This window comes from Piliocolobus tephrosceles, chromosome 1, assembly GCF_002776525.5.
Source record: "Piliocolobus tephrosceles isolate RC106 chromosome 1, ASM277652v3, whole genome shotgun sequence".
Classification (NCBI taxonomy): Eukaryota; Metazoa; Chordata; class Mammalia; order Primates; family Cercopithecidae; genus Piliocolobus; species Piliocolobus tephrosceles.
This window is the reverse complement of record NC_045434.1, coordinates 37,379,666-37,389,812: the sequence shown is the minus strand read 5'-3', so window position 1 is coordinate 37,389,812 and position 10,147 is coordinate 37,379,666. Positions and strand designations below refer to the sequence as shown.

The window sequence follows — 10,147 nt, the reverse complement described above, 5'->3', positions numbered from 1 at the left end:
AAAAAAGTCCAGGACCAGATGGATTCACAGCTGAATTCTACCAGAGGTACAAAGAGGAGCTGGTACCATTCCTTCTGAAACTATTCCAATCAATTGAAAAAGAGGGAATCCTCCCTAACTCATTTTATGAGGCCAATATCATCCTGATACCAAAGCCTGGCAGAGACACAACAAAAAAAAGAGAATTTTAGACCAATATCCCTGATGAACATCGATGCAAAAATCCTCAATAAAATACTGGCAAACCGGATTCAGCAGCACATCAAAAAGCTTATCCACCATGATCAAGTGGGCTTCATCCCTGGGATGCAAGGCTCGTTCAACATTTGCGAAATGAATAAACGTAATCCAGCATATCAACAGAACCAAAGACAAGAACCACATGATTATCTCAATAGATGCAGAAAAGGCTTTTGACAAAATTCAACAGCCCTTCATGCTAAAAACGCTCAATAAATTCGGTATTGATGGAACGTACCTCAAAATAATAAGAGGTATTTATGACAAACCCACAGCTAATATCATACTGAATGGGCAAAAACTGGAAAAATTCCCTTTGAAAACTGGCACAAGACAGGGATGCCTTCTCTCACCTCTCCTATTCAACATAGTGTTGGAAGTTCTGGCTAGGGCAATCAGGCAAGAGAAAGAAATAAAGGGTACTCAGTTAGGAAAAGAAGAAGTCAAATTGTCCCTGTTTGCAGATGACGTGATTGTATATTTAGAAAACCCCATTGTCTCAGCCCAAAATCTCCTTAAGCTGATAAGAAACTTCGGCCAAATCTCAGGATACAAAATCTATGTGCAAAAATCACAAGCATTCTTATACACCAGTAACAGACAAACAGAGAGCCAAATCATGAATGAACTTCCATTCACAATTGCTTCAAAGAGAATAAAATACCTAGGAATCCAACTTACAAGGGATGTAAAGGACCCCTTCAAGGAGAACTACAAACCACTGCTCAGTGAAATCAAAGAGGACACTAACAAATGGAAGAACATACCATGCTCATGGATAGGAAGAATCAATATCGTGAACATGGCCATACTGCCCAAGGTTATTTATAGATTCAATGCCATCCCCATCAAGCTACCAATGAGTTTCTTCACAGAATTGGAAAAAACGGCTTTAAAGTTCATATGAAACCAAAAAAGAGCCCACATTGCCAAGACAATCCTAAGTCAAAAGGACAAAGCTGGAGGCATCACGCTACCTGACTTCAAACTATACTAACTACAAGGCTACAGTAACCAAAACAGCATGGTACTGGTACCAAAACAGAGATATAGACCAATGGAACAGAACAGTGTCCTCAGAAATAATACCACACATCTACAGCCATCTGATCTTTGACAAACCTGACAAAAACAAGAAATGGGGAAAGGATTCCCTATTTAACAAATGGTGCTGGGAAAACTGGCTAGCCATAAGTAGAAAGCTGAAACTGGATCCTTTCCTTACTCCTTATACGAAGATTAATTCAAGATGGATTAGAAACTTAAATGTTAGACCTAATACCATAAAAACCTTAGAAGAAAACCTAGGTAGTACCATTCAGGACATAGGCATGAGCAAGGACTTCATGTCTAAAACACCAAAAGCAATGGCAGCAAAAGCCAAAATTGACAAATGGGATCTAATTAAACTAAAGAGCTTCTGCACAGCAAAAGAAACTACCATCAGAGTGAACAGGCAACCTACAGAATGGGAGAAAATTTTTGCAATCTACTCATCTGACAAAGGGCTAATATCCAGAATCTACAAAGAACTCAAACAAATATACAAGAAAAAAAAAAAAAAACCCCATCAAAAGTGGGCAAAGGATATGAACAGACATTTCTCAAAAGAAGACATTCATACAGCCAACAGACACAGGAAAAAATGCTCATCATCACTCGCCATCAGAGAAATGCAAATCCAAACCACAATGAGATACCATCTCACACCAGTTAGAATGGCAATCATTAAAAAGTCAGGAAACAACAGGTGTTGGAGAGGATGTGGAGAAATAGGAACACTTTTACACTGTTGGTGGGATTGTAAACTAGTTCAACCATTATGGAAAACAGTATGGCGATTCCTCAAGGATCTAGAACTAGAAGTACTATATGACCCATCCATCTCATTACTGGGTATATACCCAAAGGATTATAAATCATGCTGCTATAAAGACACATGCACACGTATGTTTACTGCGGCACTATTCACAATAGCAAAGACTTAGAATCAACCCAAATGTCCATCTGTGACAGACTGGATTAAGAAAATGTGGCACATATACACCATGGAATACTATGCAGCCATAAAAAAGGATGACTTTGCATCCTTTGTAGGGACATGGATGCAGCTGGAAACCATCATTCTTAGCAAACTATTACAAGAACAGAAAACCAAACACCGCATGTTCTCACTCATAGGTGGGAACTGAACAATGAGATCATTTGGACTCGGGATGGGGAACATCACACACTGGGGCCTATCATGGGGAGGGGGGAGGGGGGAGGGGGGAGGGATTGCATTGGGAGTTATACATGATATAAATGATGAATTGATGGGTGCTGACGAGTTGATGGGTGCAGCACACCAACATGGCACAGGTATACATATGTAACAAACCTGCACATTATGCACATGTACCCTAGAACTTAAACTATAATCATAATAAAAAAAAGAAACCACACATTTATAAGGACAAAAAACTTAGCCCTGATAGATTTATCTTTCAGTAGCTTTGGTAGTTGCATGCATAATTCCTTACAGAGGGGCAGAATATGACACAGGCATATTGGTAAGAAGAAATTAATTCAAAATTTAAACTACTTACCGGCAAGCACAAGGGTAATATTCAGTACAATGAATATTCCACAAAATAGGCCAACTCTAAAAGTAGTCCATGCTGGTGCAGGCTGTGGACAGAAAAATAGCATTTTGAGTACAGGACAAAACACTGATTGTATTTACTATATGCTGTAATAAAATAGTAGAGTGAGTGTCAACATTCTACTATGAAAATAATATTTGATGTTCTAAATTTTTATAAATCGGAACCAGAGAATCAACCTTCATCATACTATAATACTATTCAAGTTGCCAATTAATCGAGTTTTTTTTTTTAATAGAAATCTGTGTCATGAAATAAGCAAGATTACAATCTTAGGCTTAAATTACAGTATGTGGATTCTACATTCGAGGAATCAACCAACTGTGGATTGAAAATATTCAGGAACAAAAACCAGTAAAAAATAACAAAACAACAAGAAAAAGTAATACAAATAAAAACACTGAGTATTAACAACTATTTACACAGCATTTACACTGTGTTAGGTCTTATAAGTAACCCAGAGATCATTTAAAGTATGTAAGAGGATGTGTACAGGTTATATGCAATACTATGCCATTTTATAAGGGACTTGAGCATCCATGGATTTTGGTATCCACAGGATACCAAATAATAATAAAGCGAACCTATAACTATTATCCATATTTAGGAACTGAACATTTCCATTAACTTTGAAGTCCCTATTCCTCCCTGATCCCAAAACCTTCCCTCCTCACCAGAGATAACCATTTCTATGTTTTCTTTAGCTTACCATATCTACAGGCATTCTTAAACACCCTAATTTTTTGAAACCAATTTTAAAATGTTTATTCAAAAATAACTGACATAAATAAATTGCACATACTTAAAGTATAGAATTTGTGTCTTTGCTCCCTGGATGCTTTTAAGATTCTTCTCCTTATTTACAAGCAGTTTGACAATAATATGCTTAGGATTTTAAAAAAAATGCTTTACTGCCTAAATTGATATAAACTGTATATATTTAAAGTGTATGATTTGATAAGTTTTGATACTGTATAAACGTCTACAAAACCATCAGCATAATCAAGACAAAGAACATATCCACTACTCCCAAGAATTTCCCATGTGCCTTTGTAATCCTTTCCTCCCAGCCTACCCTACCTCACTCTATCCACAAGCAACCACTGATCTGCTTTCTGTCACTATTTATTAGCTTGCATTTTTCCTGGAGTCTCAGGTTAATGATATCATATCGTAGGCACTTTTTTTTTATGCTTTCTTTCTCTCCATATAATTAATTTGAGGTTTATCCACGTTGTTACATTTATCAATAGGTTGTTGCTTTTTATTTCTGAGTAGTATTTCATTGTATGGATATACCACAAATTGTTTATCCATTCACCTCCTGATAGACATTTAGGTTGTTTAGATGCTATGAACATTTGTGTTGAAGTCTTTATATGAACATATATTTGCATTTGTCTTGGGTAAATACCTAGGAGTGTAACAGCTAGATCATATGGTAGATGTACTTTTAAGAAACTTCCAAACTGTTTTCAAATGTGTTTATTCATTATACATTTTATATTCCACCACAGCATATTAGAAAAGAGAGTTCCTACTCCTCCATCATTTAGTATGATTAGTTGTTTTTAGTCACCTAACAGAGAATGTATTATCTTACTGTGGTTTTAACTGGCATTTCCATAATGCCTAATGATATTGAGCATTTCATCACATGCTAATTTGCCACCTGTACATCTGTGAAGAACTGTTCAGGTCTTTTGCCCATTTTGCCCATTTGATTGTTTTCCTTCTAGTGAGTACTGGAGTTCTTTACATATTCTAAATATAAGTCCTTTAACAGATATGTTTTATAAATATTTTCTGTTAGTCTCTTGCTTTTCTTTTCATTCTCTTATGTGTCTTTTGAAGAGCATACGTTTTAAACTTTGATGAGGTGCTTTTGGTGTCACTTCTAAGAAATCTTTGCATAACCCAAAGTCATTAGGACTTTCTTCCATATTTTCTTCTAGAAATTTGTAGTTTTCAGTTTTCATTGAGATCTATGGTACATTTAGAACTGTATGGTGTGAAGAATGGATGAAAGTTCATTTTTTTTTTTTTTTGGTATATGGAATTCAACTGTTTCAGCATCATTAGTTGAAAATGCTATCTTTCTCCACTTATCTGCTTTATATCTGTATCAAATATCTGTTGTCTGTAATACGCTACTCTATTTTTGGACACTCTATTCTGGTCCATTGATCTATTTGCCTACCATGACACTACTACTACATTCTCTTGATTACTGTAGCTTTAATAAGCTTTCATAAGATAATGTTAATCCTTCAATTTATGTTCCAAAGTTGCTTTGGCTATTCTAGGTCCTCTGCCTTTCCATATACTTTTTTTTTTTTTTTTTTGAGACAGAGTTTTGCTCTGTCACTCAGTGCAATCTCAGCTCACTGCAGCCTCCACCTCCTGGGTTCAAGTGATTCTTGTACTTCAGTCTCTCAAGTAGCTGGGATTACAGGCATGTGCCACCAAGCCCAGCTAATTTTTTTATTTTAGTCGAGATGGGGTTTCATCATGTTGGCCAGGCTAGTATTGAACTCCTGGTCTCAAGTGATCCACCTGCCTCAGCCTCCCAAAATTCTGGGATTACAGGCATGAGCCATCGTGCCTGGCTTCCAAATAAAATTTTAAATCTGCTTACCAATTTTACAAAAAAAAAAAGTCTTCTGAGATTTCTGAGCTGGAATGTATTATATCTATAGATCACCTGAAGAAGAAACAATGTATCTTTAAAATACTGGGTTTGTGCAAGATACCCATGAACAGAGGATCTCTCTCATTCAAATCTTTAATTTTGCTCAGCAGTGTTTTGTTGTTTTCAATGTAAAGGCCTTACACATCTTTTGTCAGAATTATTACTAAGCATTGTATATTTTGATCATATTATAAATAACATTGCTTTAACATTTTTTGATTTCCATTCAAAAATGCTTCAAAACATTTTTTGATTGTTCTTGCAAGTATCTAGACAAATGATTTTACATATTGGTCTTATATTTGGTGACCCTGCTAAACTCATTTATTAGTTCTAGTAGCTATTCTATAGATTCACTAGATTTTCTACATAGATCATCAAGTCGCTGGCAAAACCCCACTGGTTTTACTTCTTCCTTTCTACCCTGAATGACTTTCATTTCTTTTTATTCCCTTACCGTACTGGCTATAATCTCCAGCACAATGTTGAATACAGGTGTTAAAGGTGAATACCCTTTTTTGGGCCATGTCTTAGGGAGAAAGCATGCAGTGTTCATCATTGAGTATGATAATAACTGTAGAGGTTTTATTTTTTTTTAATAGATGCCTTTCATTAGGTTATGGAAGCTCTTTCTGTTATTGATTTCTATTCCACTGATGCTGGAAAATATACTTTGTATGACTTAAATCCTTCTATATTTATTGAGACTTGTTTTATGACACAGAAGATATCACTTAATAAATGCTTTCTTTTTTTTATAACTACTGTGTAGATACCATTTAATAAATGCTTTTTTGGAGCAAATGCTGCATTTTGGATGAAACTATATAGCAATCTAGCACATCTGAACGCACCAGATCATTTTTTTAACATCACATCTTAATCATTTGATGATACCAATAAGTTAACATTTCAGTAAGAATAAACAAGAGAAAAGTACAGTATGAGAAGAGAAAGGTGGAAGACATCATAATTCAGAATGAAGTAAAATATAGCATACAATATTTAAAAAACTAAAATAAGAAAAGTAGCAACTACTTACAAACTTTGGCTGAAATTTTTTTTAAGGTAATGGGGCCAGCTAAATATCATGTTGATTATTAATAGGTGAAACCAAACAAACTGCTGGAACCAAATGCTAACCTGAGCAGCTCCCAAAGGGGGCACACGTAAACGCTTCATAGCCTTTTGTCTGTCACCATCTTCAAGTTCATTGGTCACTACAGCCTAGAAAGACAAAGTATTACATTTTGGTTATGTTATACTAAACTTGAGTGATGCACAAATAATTCTGCACCATTTATATATGATATTATGACTACTTTTTGGTGAATGTATACTGATAAAGAAAATGAAAAAAAAATCACAAGGCATATATATTCAAAGCTAGCAACTAGTTACAAAATAACAGAAATAAGGAATTGCTTCCCTAAAAATAAAGCATGTAACTGAAAATATGTGGTAAATAAACGAGATTACTGTACCTCAGTTTCAGAGATAAGCTGGTTGATTTTCTTGCAAGTATAAAATGGGGCCACTTCTACATGAGCCACTCGCCAATCTGCTCCACGAGATGTTTCCAGGATCTTGTCATGCTTTTTAAGGATTTTTCGAAACCCTGTAAAATTCAGATTCTACAGAAAGAAATGAGAAACACAACTATAATTTCTACTACCATCAAAAACGATGAAAAAGAATAAGCACTGACAGAGCTGGCTGGACAAAGATTGAGTACTCAAGGAAATGGCAAAGCTTCCATAAAAGCATCTACTACTAAAAGGATGACTCTTCTTTTTTATTTCTTTTATTCATTTCAAGGTAGTATGCTATTAGTAACACAAAGAAACCCTGAACTATGAACACTATTATTTCTCTTCCAAGTAAATTAATGAAAGTCCTAAGCTCAAAATGTTTTTATTTCCTGTTTTCTGTGTATATTTATTTTCAAAATAGCTAATTTCTATTATTTTGCTGCTTTGATCAAAATAATTATCTTCAGAAAATGTTTTGCATTTGCCATGCACTGAACACATTTATTTAGTTCTTTGTTTTCTGAAGGACTGGTACAGGAGTACGCATCTCCCCCTGCCATGCAGTCACGCACGTTCCAGTAAAGAAAATGGAAGATCACCCAGTGCTCTTCACTTTCATGTTCCTTCCACCCATTCTCAGTTTGCGTATGGGAGTGCTAAGAAGAGTAAGCAGAAAGGAAGCAGTGATCATACGTACAGGGTTCAGTCTATAACGGGTAGAAGTCCCTACTTTTCCCCAATTTCTACAATAACAAAATACTATACTTTCAACATCTCAAATTCTGTTGTTCTTTGCCCAGCATGCAAAAAAGCTGAAAACTCAAATTGCAAGGTTAGATCTTTAAACCAGAGGTCTCCCAAATTTGCTGATTACACGTTCCTAACAGCAAAATATTGTGCACTCACTCCAAAATAGGCTTTCCTTATTTGTTTACATATTTTTCCCTCATGCTTTAATGTATGATCTTAAAATCTGTGTGGGGTGCATACATACATCATGACTTAGAGATAGCTTTTAATCAATCTTCCTTTCTCCTTCATTCTCAAAATAAATGTATTCTTACAGAATAGATGACCCCCAAAGAATGGAAGATAAAGCAGAACTTTCATAATTAACTATTACTTTTGTTTTCGCAAGGAGCATTTTATAATGACCCCGAACAAAAGTTGCTAGGAAAGTTAATACAATGAAATTTAACAAAGATTTTTCCATGTAACACACAAACATAATTTATGAACTATGATATAGTAACGTTGTTAAACCATTATGGGAAAGAGGAAATACATTTTTTGTTTTTTAAATTATAAAGCGATGAACAAATCTCAAAGCAAAGGAATTTATCACTATATAAACATATTTTTCTACTAAATTGTTTTCTTACTAGGTTTGTCTTCAAATGATAAAATATTAAATCACTAAAGAACAAAGTAGAATTATAGAAGAAAATGATAAAAATAAGCACATGCATTAGCAATTTAAGATTACTGCAGATATGGGACTTTAATTACTTTTTATTTTAAAATTCTAACACTCCAGGTAATACTTTTGTTATATAATCTTTAGTTTTAACATGGTATACCATCCTGTGATGATTCTAACCACTCACTATACGTAATAATCACAAGAATAAAATGAAAAAAAAATAGTGCATAAGGTCTCTTTAAAGATTAGGGAGATGTTTTTCTCAGTAACTTTAAAAAATATGATTTTATTGCAGCCCATGGACAGGAAAATTGAAAGGATTCTTTCAGCTGCAAGTTGAAAAGTCAGGGTCTTTGTTTTATTAGTGTCAGCTGTAGAAAAATTAACTATCTGATAGCTTTTGTAGAAATTTTGCTATTGGTTAGGAGGACTATAAAAGCCCGTATGGGCCAGGAGTATTGGCTCATGCCAGTAATCCCAAAGCCTGGGAGGCCAAGGCAAGCAGATCACTTTAGGTCAGGAGTTCAAGGCCAGCTTGGTCAACATGGTGAAACCCCATCTCTATTAAAAATACAAAAATTAGCTGGGGACGGTGGCGTGCACCTGTAATCCCAGCTACTCAGGAGGCTGAGGTAGCAGAACTGCTTGAACCCAGGAGGCAGAGGTTGCAGTGAGCCGAGATCATGCCATTGTACTCCAGCCTGAGTGACACAGTGAGAATCTGTTTCAAAAAAGAAAAAAAAACAAAAACAAAAAAAAGCCCTTACATAGCCAACAGTGGCTGGAGAGACATATTATTTCTATTCATGACTATCAGAGCTGCCTCTAAAAACAGGAAGCAAACTGTTAGTCTCTGAGTTGTGGGCTACCCCTAAATATTATACAAAAGTTTTTAGAATATGAATCTTCAAAAACAGAAGTCTTGTTAACACAGTTTTACCGCCTCTGACACATGGCTTTTAGCCAGTAGGAACCCCAAGAATAATAACATGTTAAGGATTTTCCTTTTTGGAACTGACTCACTAGTAATACTTTAGGGTATTTCCATTTATTGAAATTTCTCATTTACTTGAAGGTGCCATTTTCTAGGGTAAGAATCTAAGTACCTGATAGTTCTGCAGCAGGATGAGACTGAGGTAGAACTCGCTGAAGGCCAGTTTAAGGTCTTTAATATTTCTATGTTGGACACGTTCCTCATGGGACAAGTGGAAGACTGGCTTTCTGCGTTGTCGCAGCGTAGTTACACCAGTGCTTTCTTTCTGCGCATCCAGCGATGACTGAAGCTCGTTCTGAAGTGTAGCAAACCTGCGCTGAGCCTCTGCGAGCTTCTCTATAAGAAATATAACAGAATTGTCAAATCAGTAATATAAAAAAGTTCCTACTGACTTCTGAATTTTTAATAATAATTCCCATTTGTTCCCCTAGAATTTCTAGGAAAAAAACCTGCTACTTGTAATATTTAGAACTCGATAGGAAAAAATATTTTTTGTGTAACACACTGCTTTCATCTTACCCCCCACAAAACCTCATGTACCTTTCTTTTTACAAAATGAATAAATAAAATGTAAAGAGCCACTAAGAGTGAAAATGCAGCCTCTCTGGTATTTGGAAGAAA

The 10,147-nt window shown here is 35.3% G+C and overlaps 1 protein-coding gene across 1 annotated transcript in view; it reads right to left on the bottom strand.

Annotated features, from left to right (window-relative positions):
• The window catches only part of XPR1 (xenotropic and polytropic retrovirus receptor 1), a 260,416-nt gene that overhangs the window by 81,669 nt on the left and 168,600 nt on the right, over nucleotides 1-10,147 (bottom strand). Inside the window, exons 4-7 of the mRNA XM_023203523.2 lie at nucleotides 9,639-9,862; nucleotides 7,062-7,211; nucleotides 6,721-6,804; nucleotides 2,829-2,910 (exon numbers count right to left, since the gene is read on the bottom strand). Of these exons, the coding sequence (XP_023059291.1) occupies nucleotides 2,829-2,910; nucleotides 6,721-6,804; nucleotides 7,062-7,211; nucleotides 9,639-9,862 (540 nt within the window). The remainder of the gene's footprint in view (nucleotides 1-2,828; nucleotides 2,911-6,720; nucleotides 6,805-7,061; nucleotides 7,212-9,638; nucleotides 9,863-10,147) is intronic.